Source organism: Pangasianodon hypophthalmus, chromosome 3 (genome assembly GCF_027358585.1).
Source record: "Pangasianodon hypophthalmus isolate fPanHyp1 chromosome 3, fPanHyp1.pri, whole genome shotgun sequence".
NCBI lineage: Eukaryota > Metazoa > Chordata > Actinopteri > Siluriformes > Pangasiidae > Pangasianodon > Pangasianodon hypophthalmus.
In genome coordinates, this window is record NC_069712.1 from 33,757,005 (window position 1) to 33,771,008 (window position 14,004).

Consider the following 14,004-nt stretch of genomic DNA (forward strand, 5'->3'; position numbering starts at 1 on the left):
GATAGCGTTCATCAGATTAAACACAGAGAAGGTGAAAGAGGAACCTGTGGGGACCTGAACATCCTGAGAAACACACACACACACACACCACAGAGAGAGAGAGAGAGAGAGAGAGAGAGAGAGAGAGAGGTATTATTATTATGATTATTATTAGCAGTAGTAGTGTTACAGTAAACAGGATTGTGAGACAGTGTATTAGACAGATTTTTATCTCCTGCTAAAGTAAACTCAGCACATATTTCTAGTATCGCAGCATTTTTAAACAATCATCATCACACCACACGCAGCAGACAAAACTGAAAGGTCAGCAGGAGCGACTGCAAAAAAAAGAGGAAAGCGCACAAGACTGGCATGTGACTGAGTGAGCACAGAGCACTGCGTAAAACCACTGCTAATGAGCTACTGAGAAATATAAAAGGACTGTACTGATCTGATCTACTGATCTGAAAGATCTAATCCACAAGATCCATGATTCAGTTTATAATCACAGAAGCTGTCTTTTCTCACCACATGGCGACTGAAGCTCTTACAGAGCCTCTGGTTTACTGTGAAGAGTTCAGCTGAGGATCAGTTCTGCTTTTCAGAAGCTAATCAGAGATACTCAGAGATAATCAGAGATAATCAGAGTTACTCAGAGATAATCAGAGTTACTCAGAGCTCTGATATCACGATCAAAAACACAACAAATGGAAACACTGGAATCACTGAAGTACAACCATCCATCATTCACAGCCATATACACTGTCACTTTACTTCCACACTGTATACATCTCTCTCTCTCTCTCTCTCTCTCTCTCTCTCTCTCTCTATATATATATATATATATATATATATATATATATATATATAAATATTTTGCTCAGATCCTTACGCTTGCCCATTTTTCCTGCTTCTAAGACATCAACTTCGACAACTGATTGTTCACTTGCTGCCTAATATTTCTCCTTACACAAGTGTAACTGTAACGAGATAGTCATGTTATTCATGTAACCACCTGTCAGTGGCTTTAATGTTATAACTGATCGGTGTATGTATGTATGTATGTGTGTGTGTGTGTGTGTGTGTGTGTGTGTGTGTAAAATTATTATTCTTATTTTGTTTTATTTATAATGGTAAATTACTTTTAGTACACTTCTAACTGTGCTGCTGTAATGTGTGAATTTCCCTCTGGGATGAATAAATTGATCTGTCTACATATCTATCTATCTATCTATCTATCTATCTATCTATCTGTCTGTCTGTCTATCTATCTATCTATCTATCTGTCTGTCTGTCTGTCTGTCTATCCCTCTTCACCTCTTCATGATTCATCTTTACACCTTTTTCCTGTTTGTTTCAGCTCTTAAATATCACCACATGTATTGTTTTTAGTGAAACACAGTATTTGTTTTTTTGCCATATCACCCATCTCTAGTGTGTACACACATTTACACGTGTGGGATTATATAAATGTTTGATGTCTGACGCAGTGTGTGTGTGTGTGTGTGTGTGTGTAAAACCTGTCCCAGCAGTGTTGTTGTCTCTTCTTCCTCTCCACCTGCCTGATATCCACCTTCACTCTGCACCGATGTGTTCTCTCTCTCTCTTTTCATTTTCGCTTCTATTTCTTTTTCTTTCTTTCTTTCTGTCTGTCTGTCTCCTCTGTCCACACTTTCTCAGCGCTAGTTAGTTTCTACAAGCTGCTCATCGTTTAAAAAAAACTTCACTTTTTATAAAACGTAAAGTTTGTCACCCGGTAAAAAAAAAAAACAAGTCCTTATTTCAGCTCCACTCATATTCCTGCATATTTCTGGTCATGTGACCAAACGGAACGTTTACGCGTCGACTGATGATGACGTTTTCATTCCCTGAAACAACGCGCTCTGCAGGCGGACCAATCAGAGAGAGGCGGAGCGAGTCGCCTAAAGATGACGTACGAGAAACTCTCGCGTGTGTAGCCGGTGGAATGTTAAGGTAAGACGCTGGGGTTATTGACTCCAGAATAAAACATTTTAACACATTTATACTTTATTTATACAGTGAAGTTCTCGTGCATGAGATATAAATTACGGAATTAAACCAAATCGTACATCATTCACACCGTCGAGTGTGTTTTATTTAGCGAAAGACAAAAGGAAAAGTGGGAGAAATAAAAGAGTCAAAGGGCCTGGGTTTAATTGATCACTTCTCTGTTTGTCTTCACTGTGTTTAAAACTATTACTTACTTAATAAACCGCATTATATACAAATATAAAGCGAAATGTAGCTGATCAACTGGACAGTTATTAGTTTTGCATCTGAACACAAACACACTGGATGTGAAATAAGATGTTGAGCTCAAATCTAAAATAAAATAAATGCAATAAAACCTACAGCTTACTCAGGCAGTATGATGTCCAGGCCACATGGCAATTACAGCCATTACATTTATTTACAGGGTTCATCTGTCCTTATTTCACAAATACATAGCAAATAATGTAAAATATTATGAAATCTATTCAATGTGTGTGTGTGTGTGTTTTGTGTCGTTACAGGAGTGTTCCCAGGCTGCTCGCTCTCGTTGATGTTCCTCTCCGTGTTGGAGTTCGTCGCCTCTTCTCCCGCCCCGTCACAGGATCTGAGAAACGTTTCTCCGTGTTGCGTGTGCAGATGGTGATGACGGACCCTGAGCTCGGCCTGTACCAGCCCCCCGCCGCTGTTCGAGGGATGACCGTCCTCGAGCGTGACGCTTTCACGCAGGCGGTGGTGGTTCCTGCGATACGGATCCCCACCCGCGTCCTCAACCGGCTCGTCAAGAGCCTGAAGAAGGTGGCGCTGCAGAGGCCGGGTCTCAAACGGGTCGTGGATGACGATGACGTGGGGAATGAGACAGCCCGAGAGCACCGGCTGCTCCTGCTCGACCCTCACAGCATCAAGTCGGCCGAATCATTCGGTCCGGAGGAGGCGGCGGCGCTGAAGGCGTTGGGGGTGGAGCCCGAGATCCGACACTACCGACTCAAACTGACGTACGAGAACCTGAAGAGCGAGGAGGTGCTGCGCGCTGTGCTTCCTGAAGGACAGGACGTGACGTCAGGGTTCAGCCGAGTGGGACACATCGCACACATGAACCTCCGAGACCACCAGCTGCCGTATAAAAACCTGATAGGTGAGAAAGGGGCGGGGCAACGCGTCAGGGTTACGGTTATACGATTAACTTCTGTTAATAAAACATGTGCTGTCAGAATTGTATTTTTACCTCATATACAGTTACTGAATTCAACCAGACAGCAGAAAATATCAGTGAGGTACACCTGAGTGCAAAAGTTCTCAAAAAATTCATGAATTGTTTAAATTGTAAGTTTCCAAAACAGGTACATTAGTGAGTTTTTCTGACATTCTTCCTGACATCGCGGCTCAGACGAGTAGGCATGGAGGGGTTACAAACTTTTGCACTCAGCAGACGTTAACAATAATACTAGGTGAAAGTGTGTTAGAGGAAAATAAATTGTCGTTATCACATAACAACTCCACCCACATTTTCTAGCCTTACTGTGATTGGCTGGAATGCGATGATGTTGACGTGAATTTGTTTGATCTTGCAGGTCAGGTGATCATGGATAAGAACCCGGGCGTCACCTGCGTGGTGAACAAAACCAACACCATCGACTCGACCTACAGAAACTTCCAGATGGAGGTGTTAGCCGGAGAAGACAACATGGTGGCGAAGGTGAGGTGGGAAGGAAGCGTTCGGACGCCGTCGCTGCTGAAGCGTCGCCACGTTGTGCCTCGATATTTAATAATAAAATATATCTGTAATGCTCTTGGTGTTTGATGGCACTGAGGCGTTAGTTATAATGAGAACAGGTAGAAGGTGGACATGAGGAGGAGCAGCAGGTTTTGTTTTTGCTCTACAGATTGGAGAAAATAATAAAAATCGTACAGGCTAGCTGCTTAGTGTTGCTGATTTATGGATAATTATCTTTTATAATAGTAATAATCCCGTATGATTGATATTTATTAAGACTAAAGTCTCATTGCTAGTCTGATCATCGTTGGTCTTCTGTTCTCTCCGGCGCTGCAGGTGAAGGAGAACGGCGTGTCGTACGAGTTTGATTTCTCGCGTGTGTACTGGAACCCTCGTCTCAGCACCGAGCACGAGCGCGTCGTTTCTCTGCTCCGCCGAGGCGACGTGGTGTTCGACGTCTTCGCCGGAGTCGGCCCGTTCTCTGTGTTAGCGGCGCGCCGCGGCTGCTCCGTCTTCGCCAACGACCTCAACCCCGAGTCCTTCAGGTGGCTTCAGCACAACGCCAAGCTCAACAAGGTCGAGTCCAAGGTCACGAGCTTTAACCTTGACGGCCGGGAGTTCATCCAAGGCCCGCTGCGAGAGCGTCTTCCCGATCTGATCAAGAGGTCAGGTACTTCACCCGCCGTCCACGTGATCATGAACCTCCCGGCGTTAGCGCTCGACTTCCTGGACGCGTTCAGAGGCTTGCTGAGGGGCGAGACGGACCGGGGTCCTGACGGCAGCATCCTGCCGAGGCTCCACGTCTACGGTTTCTCCAAAGAGGACGAGCCCGAGAGGGACGTGCTGGAGCGGGCCGAGCTCAGGTTAGGGACTTCGCTGAAGGGACGGTGTGAAGTGCACATGGTGAGAAACGTGGCGCCCAACAAGGAGATGATGTGCGTGAGCTTCGACATGCCGAGGGACGTGCTGTACGGAGAAGACGTAGCGGAGGAGGGTGGGTCTCTCTCTCTCTCACACACACACACACACACACACACACACACACACACACACACACACACATATACACTATAACCCTCTCTCTCGTTGCTCCAGGTTGCTCAGAAGAACCGTCGCCAAAGAGGCTGAAACATGACGAGACACAAGAATAAACTCATCTGTACAGACAATCAGAATGTTTCTGTTTTACAATTTTGTTTTATTAAAAAAAAAAAAGTGAATTTATAATGTGTTTAAGCTTTCTGTTTAAATCTGTAAATAAAATATTTAACACTGTTTACCTGCCACGTTCACACTGGAGGTGACCGAGACATTTTTATTTATTTATTTATTTATTTATTTAAATTAAGACTACCTGCTCGCTGTGTAATCAATATTTTCACTTAATTTTATTAAATTAAATCTGCTTTGGCTGATTAAAATGAGATGAACAGTTCTAACTTCACAAGAAAATTTAGCTTTATGAATTATTTCCAGAAAACACATATCTATAAACAAATCTCAGCCACAGATGGGCGGGGCCACTGTCTATCATTCGCTTGATTGACAGCTCCTCCCGCTGCAAGCCCCGCCCACAACGGTCTCTTAGCTGCAGCAGCGGTAGGAAACAATGGATGCTTCAGAAAAGGTAACGGACAAAAACCTTACGCTAACGTCTCGTTTTTTTTATTTTATATGATTGCGAGAGCCGTGTTTTGTTAAGGGATAAAAAATAAAAACAACACATCAGCACCTGTGCCGTTAATTTGCTAATAAGCTAAGTAGCTAGGTTGTTTTGTACCGCACCGTTCGACAGGCGTTATTTTTGCTCCTACCTGTTTTCGGGCAAACCCTACTTCCGGCACCGGGATTGGCGGTCGCCAAGCAACCACGCGTAAGTGTAACCTTGTAGCCAATCGATATCAGGAGGCGGGACGGGACTAACCAATCCCAGCGCAGGAGGCGGGATTTTTCGGATACGGATGGGGAAAAAAAAACTAATCGTACGGGCTGTACGTAACTGGTTAGCGTCACTGATTTAAAGGTTCAATATCTTTAATTTTAAATAATGTAGAAATATTTTAAATGTAATAAACGCTGCTTAGTGTAACGCTATTAATATATCATAAGAAATAATTGTACTTTCTGTACACCCTCTGTTCACACGTACACGTCCCGTCCTGTTGCCATAGAGACAGTGTTAACGTTAGCATTAGATTAGCATCTGATAATAAACAACGTGCTGCTTATTGACTGGTTTCTGTTTAGTGTTTCTTCCATCTGATATGTTCAGAAAACACATAAACACAAGACTTGTGACTTATTGTGGTGATAGGTTTATAATTCTTTAATTCTGTGCGTGTTTAAATGTTATATTTATATCCATGGAATACATAAAGCATGAGAAAGCGACTTTTTAAAGTGTTTCAGCTGGTAATGTTTCTTCTGTAAAGGATTTCAGTGATCAGGTTCACAGTTAAAGTGGCTCTGAAAGCAAAACTGGACTTTCTGAGCTTTTTGTACCTGTCTCTTAGTGTTATAGACGCCGGTATTTTCATTTTATAGCTCCTCATTTCCGGTTAAACGATTTCATTTTTTTAATGACTCATCTTGTACTAGTGTTGTGTTCATCCAATCAAATGCTTTCTGCTACGACTATATCCCGCCCCCGGCAGCTCGTTGGCAGTGAACGTGGTTTGTGGGTGTGTTTTTTGGTTTGGTGGAGAATAAACGGTTAATCGTGTGGAAGAGGGTGGACTTTGTGCGAGTTGGCGGTCATGTGACTTGTCGTGTTTTAATCACGGCTCTCGAGACGCTTCAGAATGTCTTGCACACGCGTTATCCTGCTGAAGATGTTTTTCCTGATCTTAATTAGTTTTTTATGACTTTTAGGCGATCAGATTAACAGCGTATTGGAGATTAACAGCGTTTTCCGTGTGTTTTGGTGTTTTTTTGTGTCCCTCAGTGAGCGGCGCTCGGCGATCGCGGTTAAAGAAGATGCCGGTGGGAATCTCAGCACTCTGGCGTTCATCATGGGCCCCGACGTGCCGCTGCTCAACGACTACAAGCAGGAGTTCTTCTGGAAGCGTTTCCCTCAGACGGTGCTGGGCGGCCCGCGACTCAAACTGGGCTACTGCGCCCCGCCGTACGTCTACATCCACCAGGTGGCGCTGTTCTTCACGCCGTGGCTCCTTGGCGGCGTGGGCACTCTGCTCTTCCAGCTCAGGGTGATGGATGACTCCAGCGCCGGGATCTTATCCGGGGCGCTCATGCTGGCGTTCGGCGCCGCGCTGCAGACCCTGTCCCAGTGGGTGGCGCGGAGAACCGGCGCCATCCAGAGGCTGGCGGTGGGGCACAACGTCATGGCGGACGAGGAGGAAGTGGAGTTCACGCAGTGCGCGGGACCCGAGACGGTGCGCTTCGTGGCCCCGGGTAAGCGCTTCATGGCTAACGTGGTTCTGCACACGGCGCTGGCCGGGGCGATGTGCGGCTTCGGGACGTGGTACCTCCTGCCCGATCGTCTGAGCGCCATTTTCGGGCACGTCGGCGCCGTGGTCCCGGTGTTCGCACTCAGCTGGGTCACGCTGTGCATCGCGGAGTACTCGCTGATCGTCAACACGGCGGCGGAAACGGCCACCTTTCAGCCGCAGGACACCTACGAGATCACGGCGCTCACCAGGCCGCTGTACATCTTCGGCTTCGTCGCCGTGGATCTGGCGCTCAGGTACGCAAACGGCAACGCCCGCAATCCTCACGTATACCTTAAAGCTATTAATGCACAATATGACTTATCTTTGAGGGGGGAAAAAAAGCGCCGCACATTTACATACTGCCGCTTTAATTTCATTTAAAACGTGCATAAGGTAGAATTTGGGCTCTAATTACGTAAACAGTGATGCGATTTGTTTCCTCTTTGACTCCGCCTCCTGTCTCTGCTCACACACACCAAGCCCCGCCTCCTATCATTCACAGAGCCGCTGTAAAGCCATGTTTAGAGACTTAAAGATCCTGGATGAGACTGTTCATGTACCTGTGCTCAGGTGTGTAGGAGGGGGCGTGGCCGAGCTGCAGGTGGCCAGTCAGGTGATGCACGTGCTGTTCTTGGTGCTGCCTGTGCTGTGGGCGCTGGGAATGCTGCCTCCTCTCGACGCTCTCGTCTTATGGATCATGGAGCAGAGCCTCATACACACACTGGGAGGATCAGCTATGGCCACCAACCGCAGGTACACACACACACACACACACACACACACACACACACACACACACTGTACTTTAGCACACATCTTCAGCTTACAGCCTGTTGGTTCTCCACCAGGTTGGTGTTGATGTTCCTGTCCTCTGTGTGCATCTCCATCTCCACCTTCTTCATCCCCTCGTCGCTGGGCGTGGTCCTCTTCACCGTGGCGACGGGCTTCGTCCTGAGTCAGGACCTGACGCAGCTCGCCGTGCTGTTACGGTGCAGGAAACGCGACACACACCCTCACACACGCACACACTCTCGCTCACTCAGCCTGGGCTGGTGGAGTCTCCCGCTCTCCGCCCTCGTCCTCACGGCGGCCGTGACCGAAGCGGCTCTTCTGCACCGCCTCTGTCCCGCCGCGGGGCGGAACGTCACAGACGTCCGGGGGTCATGTGACACGGCGCCGGACCCTCAGGCTCTGATCGGCTGGATCCTCATCGCGCTCTGTGTTATCACTCGTGTGTTACGGGAGGTTCAGGGTGCGTGTGTGTTGGCGGGACTCGTCCTCAATCCCCTCTACCCCAAACGCATCAGCAGCGTCCAGGCCTTCATGAGCAGCAGCAAAGGATTGTGGGTCGCCGCACTCGTCCGCAGAGTGCTTATTAACCTGGGTGAGGAGAGTCCGCTGTTCACTCACATCTCTCCGAGTCATAACAATAATAACAACAATAATAATAACAATAATAATAATAACAATAATAAGGACATTGATAAATTGATATATTCAGTTGTATGTAGCAGTTTTGGGTAATATATTATTATATTTATTATATCTTTCTCTGTTGTTTTTGTGTTAATTTATGTTTTATCTGAGCTGATGATTATTTTGATTTTTTTTTTATTTGAATTTATTTCCATGTCTTATATTTTAGCAAATATCTTCAGACAGCTGTGTTTAAAATGTATTATTATTATTATTATTATTTCAGTCCATATCTCTGACTGTTACTCCTAAAAGAACTGTTGTGTTATATATATGTGTGTGTGTGTGTGTGTGTGTGTGTGTGTGTGTGTGTGTGTTCCCGTCTCTTTCAGTGTGCCCGTTAGCCATGGTTGGGTTTTTAGCCACGGACGCTTCCCTGTACAAGTTACACAGCGCGGCGTCGGCCGTCGGCTTCACGCGAGCCTTCAGAGTGGTACGTCCTGGATTCGATTAAAACATAATGAATAAATGCTTTTACATCACAGCTCTGCTGCTGAGTTCTGCATTCTGATTGGTCGTCAGGTGTTGATTAGTTTTCTATAACAGCAGCTCTGACAGTAGTGCAGGTTTATATTAATGCGCTGGTTCTAGTACGTTATCGTTTCTATAGCAACAGCTCATTCACAGGGACGTGTACAGCGAACACTCCACATAAACAGATTAAAACACACATGAAAGTTTTATGTAAGGAAACATTGATGGAAGGAGTCTCCAGTGTCAGCGCTTTGTATCAGTCAGAGGTGAAGCTGTAACTGTAAGTTTTCCGACGTCTTCAGGACAGAGGAGTTTACGCTTCTTTGCGGTTTCTCTGTAACATGCAGCGTTTTTTTTTTTGTCCTTTTAACTTGAACAGAGAGAATGAAGAGGCTGGTGAGGGAACGACTGTTTATAGCTGCTATAACGTAAGCGACAACAGGAACCAGCTTGTTTAAACATAACTATAAATGGATAAAAAGTATCATGTTCTTCAGTAAATAAAAATTGTAATCGTTGGTAAATTGCTGTGTGTGTGTGTGTGTGTGTGTGTGTGTGTGTGTGTGTGTGTGTGTGTGTGTGGGGTGTAAGAGGAGTAAAACACTTGCTGACGTGCTGTTATAGGAAAATAATCAACATCAGGATGGTATCAGTAACTCCGCCTCTTCACACCACCCGGTCGCTCATTTCTCTGGGCTTCTGGGCGTTGACCTCTGACCTTTGACCCTGTGTTAGGTGTGGCAGAGCAGTGAGGAGGCTCTCCTGCAGATGGTGGTGGTGGTGATGGTGAGACTGGCTGACAGAGGAGGAGTGGCGCACCAGTGGCACGACCTGGGCACCGGAGTGCAGCTCATAGTGGTGAGTGTGTGTGTGTATCAGAGTGTGTGTCCTCTCTCCATGATTACACACCTCTGACCCTGTGTGTGTGTGTCTCTCTCTCTCTCTCTCTCTCTCTCAGGTGTCTCTGGTCTCTGATCGTCTCTCTCAGTTCCTGCTGAAGCTGAAGTTCGCTCTCACCGTGTTAATCACGTCGTGGACGGAGACAAAGCAGCGGCGTCAGTCGGCCGGCGCTCTGTTGGCGCTGAACGTGGCGCTGTGCCCGCTGCTGGTTGCCGTGGTGATGCTGTCGGCGCTGCTCTCCGCTCCTCTGCTGCCGCTCTTCACGCTGCCCGTGTTCCTGGTGGGCTTCCCCAGGCCCGTGCGCTCGTGGCCCGGAACACCGGGCACCGCCTGCCCCTGCCCCGACTCCATCTACTACCAGCAGCTCAGCACCAGGCTAGCCTCAGCGCTAACGCTCGCATTCGCTAACGGAGTGCTGGGTGAGGAACACGAGCTTCCTTTAAACACCTGATCAGATTGTAGCTTTTAGTACATCTCAGTAGTTTATTTATTATCCTATTTTAGTCACTTTTCTCCTCCTGAAATTGCTCTAATATGTTATTTTTAGGTTGCTACAACACAAACGCAATGCAATGCAATTTTATTTTAAAAAATTAAGGTTCGCAGCTTATAATCCATAATATCTAGTGTGTGTGTGTGTGTGTGTGTTTCTCTGACCTCAGGTGCTTACTCTCCCGGTTCTCACTTCCTGGGCCGGTTCCAGGATCGAGTGGTGTGGATCAGCGTTCTGGAGAAAGGCTACGGTTACTGTACGGTCAACATCAAGGTAGGAGTAGCGTAGCTTCACGATTAATCACTCTGGAGTGGAAGATGAACCCTGAGAGAGGACGCCTTCAAACTGTTAGGAAGGAACCGCAGGCGGCCGCGGGTGTGACGGAGAACGCCAAAAGAGAAATATTTAAATGACTGAGTCACACATTTTAACAACAGAACGCAAAAATACACCAAAAGAGCAGTCTTCTGCACTGACACTGATAAACAAACCTATTAGAGTTTTATAGTTATAGCGTGTTTATAGTGTGTTACATGAATAGAAGATAAAATGTATTTATGTTTCTAGTTCTTACGTAACATGTGTAGAAGCTACACGACATGCTACAAGTGGAAAAAAAAGTATTTAAGAGGACTAAAATAAATTATTTTGGATTTGCATTTATTAAGAAGTTATTTCTTTTTTCTTTTAGATTTAATTGACCAGTAATATAGTGAACAGGGTAATTATGATTAATTATTCAATTAATTATGTATTAATTTGACCCGTGTTTATTTGATTTTTGCTTCTCCAGGTTTGAGGCTGCAGTTTATTCATTATTAATCATAATAATAGTGAAAATGTTTTTTTGGGGGGTCGAGTCACAAATGTGTGGTCTTTAATATTTATCTATTTATTATAAATAATATTTTAGTTCTTCGTAGTTTTTATTATGATGATGGATAAAGGAATCGATTTTGTGCGGCGTTCGATGTGAAATGAGTTGCTGTCGTGGTGATGTAATAATCTTCTTGGTGCTCAGGGTTTGGAGCTGCAGGAGACGTCGTGCCACACGGTGGAAGCCCGGCGAGTCGACGAGGTTTTCGAGGCGGCGTTCGATCGTCTGGAGCGTCCCGGACGTTTCCTGCGCTTCCTGAACCCTCACTGGGGAAACACGCTCACGCCCTGCGCCCTCCTGCCCGTCACCGTCTACTCCGACGCCCGCAACGTCCTGACCGGCATCATCGACTCGCCCGACCACCTCCGCCAGCTCCGCTCCGACTTCCTGAAGACGCTGGTGTGGATCCTGCTGCATCACACCGTCCAGAACAGGACCTACAGAGTCAAATCCCACTCGCTGCGGAGCTCCCAGCATGCCGTGCAGCCCGAGCCCACCTCACACGACGCCAAACTGGGCGTGGTCTCGCAGAGCCACTTCGATTCCTCCTCTTCTCCTCAGCTGAGGGGGCGGAGCAGCTTGTCCTCCTTGTCGGATTGGTCGGACGAGGACGATCTGTTCGGGCCGGTCCCGGTTCGGAAGCCGGTGAGGAGGATGATGATGATGCGAGCGGAGGAAGAACACACGTCTCTTCCGGGTTCCGTAGAAATTCACAGCCTGTACGAAAACATGGCGCTCGCATCTTTACCGACACTGCGGCCTCTCGGACTCGGGGTGAGCCTCGATAAAGAAAAAGACGACGCCTTGCCCGTTAGCTCCGCCCCCTGTGCAACCTTCGAACACAACAACCCTCCAAACTTCTCCTCACAGCATTCTGAAACCCTCTCACTTCCTACGTCCTGGTTCTCCGCCCCTTTTACCGCCTCCAAGCTCCGCCCCCTCAGGCCCTCCTTCCCAGACGAGTGGTTTCGTTTTTGCCTGGCACAGCTGGTGATAGAGGGATTGTGGGACGGGGAGGACGAGCAGAGCGTGTGTCGGGCGTTACAGGAGGACCGCGCGCTGATGGAGATGTACAGCCAGGTGGCGCTGTCCTGCGCGCTGGCGTTAGGCATGGACCTTTCAGTGCCGAGCGCCAGTTTCGTTTTTAGGGTTTACTGCGGAGACGCAGCGTGGCACGAAGGACTAGACTGGCTCCGAGAAAATACCGAGCTGCATCAGCTCACCCTCAGGGCTTTTAGGTAACGCCAGCTCATTGATCACATCCATCTCTTTGTGTGTGTGTGTGTGTGTGTGTGTGTGTGTGTGTGTGTGTCAGATTACAGCACACAAAACACACATTTCATATAAAACCTTCAACAGTCAGTCACCACAGAATGACACCAAAAACACTTTGCGAATTTCTGTAGTCATGAGAGGACCTGAGTGTAGTGTGTGTGTGTGTGTGTGTGTGTGTGTGTGTGTGTGTGTGTGTGTGTGTGTGTAGGTACAGTGTGAAGCTGCTGATAGATCAGGCGTCTCTGGGGCCGGTGGAGAGCGAGGAGGAGCTTCACTCCACGCTACACCATTATCATCATCACTGGTTCATCGGCATGGCGACGGAGCGAGGCTGGCACGACGGAGTCCTACAGGAGAAACCCTTCCTGTTCTCACTCGGCCACGACATCACCATGGTGATCACACACACACACACACACACCATGACTCACTACACCTTCTCTCTCTCTCGTTCCTCAGCTTTTTATATACAGATTTCCGTTCTCTCTCTCACCCTGTCTCCGATGTTCTCGTGTGCAGGGTTCGTATACGGGCCGTGTGCTGTCGCTGCAGGAGTGTGTGTTCCAGCTGGGGGCGCTGTGTGAGGAGTGTGTGCGCGGCCAGTGGGCCAACCTGTCCTGGGAGCTGCTCTACGCCACCAACGACGACGAGGAGCGCTACAGTATTCAGGCTCACACGCTCCTGCTGAGGAACCTGACGGTGCAGGCTGCCGAGCCGCCGCTGGGTTACCCCATCTACTCCTGCAGCCCCACACACCTCACCTGCTTCTGACACACACACACACACACACACACACACACACACTACACACACACAAAACACACTACACACACACACTACACACACACTAAACACACACACGCAGCAGAGTGTGTGAACATATCAAAATCCAAATTAGTGTATGGAACAATCATGATGTGAGGCACAAGGACTTCAGGACACACCTGTAACTGATTGATTGCACGTTTCACCCCAAACACACACACACACACACACACACACACACACACACCTCGGACAGAAGAGTATAAGCTAACGGACTGAACTGAGATTTTCAGACGTTGTGTGTTTGTGTGTGTAAATGCTGGACATTGACACGAACTGTAACTAATGCATGTCTCAAAACACACACACACACACACACACACACACACACACACATACACACAGAGTTCTTATTGTGGTTATGACATGCTGAAGGAGTGTTAAAGCTGTTTTAATGCTGACCCGTCTGTTTTACACCCTTTCAGCAGGACTTTTCTACTGAGGCTACAAAATAAAGTGAATTGACGAGCGAGTGCACTTCTCTGAAGTCCCCTTGAAAAAAAAAATCATAAAATCAGCAAACGTAATCAGA

At 47.3% G+C, this 14,004-nt stretch overlaps 3 protein-coding genes across 6 annotated transcripts in view; 2 read left to right on the forward strand and 1 right to left on the reverse strand.

The window, feature by feature from the left end:
- The window catches only part of slc38a6 (solute carrier family 38 member 6), a 13,068-nt gene extending 11,244 nt beyond the window's left edge, over positions 1-1,824 (reverse strand). For both annotated transcript variants that reach the window (XM_053232701.1, XM_053232700.1), the window contains exons 1-2: positions 1,500-1,824; positions 1-63 (exon numbers count right to left, since the gene is read on the reverse strand). The exon at positions 1-63 is cut by the window's left edge and continues 62 nt beyond it. In XM_053232701.1, coding sequence (XP_053088676.1) covers positions 1-63; positions 1,500-1,592 — 156 coding nt within the window. In that variant the 5' untranslated portion in view covers positions 1,593-1,824. The remainder of the gene's footprint in view (positions 64-1,499) is intronic.
- trmt5 (tRNA methyltransferase 5) lies at positions 1,817-4,989 on the forward strand. The gene is made up of 5 exons (XM_026939306.3): positions 1,817-1,953; positions 2,514-3,124; positions 3,561-3,685; positions 4,040-4,697; positions 4,799-4,989. Exons 1-5 carry the CDS (start codon positions 1,829-1,831, stop codon positions 4,852-4,854), a joined length of 1,575 nt encoding a protein of 524 aa, XP_026795107.3. The 5' UTR covers positions 1,817-1,828; the 3' UTR covers positions 4,855-4,989.
- Positions 4,990-5,167: 178 nt separating this feature from the next.
- Positions 5,168-13,944, forward strand: pcnx4 (pecanex 4). Of its 3 annotated transcripts, none has more exons than XM_053232697.1 (11): positions 5,168-5,330; positions 6,648-7,406; positions 7,723-7,905; positions 8,001-8,536; positions 8,961-9,061; positions 9,838-9,960; positions 10,061-10,421; positions 10,665-10,768; positions 11,517-12,610; positions 12,856-13,042; positions 13,167-13,944. In XM_053232697.1, the coding sequence occupies exons 1-11, from the start codon at positions 5,317-5,319 to the stop codon at positions 13,416-13,418; spliced, it is 3,714 nt and encodes a 1,237-aa protein (XP_053088672.1). In that variant the 5' UTR covers positions 5,168-5,316; the 3' UTR covers positions 13,419-13,944. The 3 variants fall into 3 exon arrangements, with proteins under 3 accessions (XP_053088672.1, XP_053088673.1, XP_053088674.1); XM_053232698.1 differs by lacking the exon at positions 5,168-5,330 and adding an exon at positions 5,363-5,576; XM_053232699.1 differs by lacking the exon at positions 5,168-5,330 and adding an exon at positions 5,662-5,726.
- The last annotated feature ends 60 nt before the right edge of the window (positions 13,945-14,004 follow it).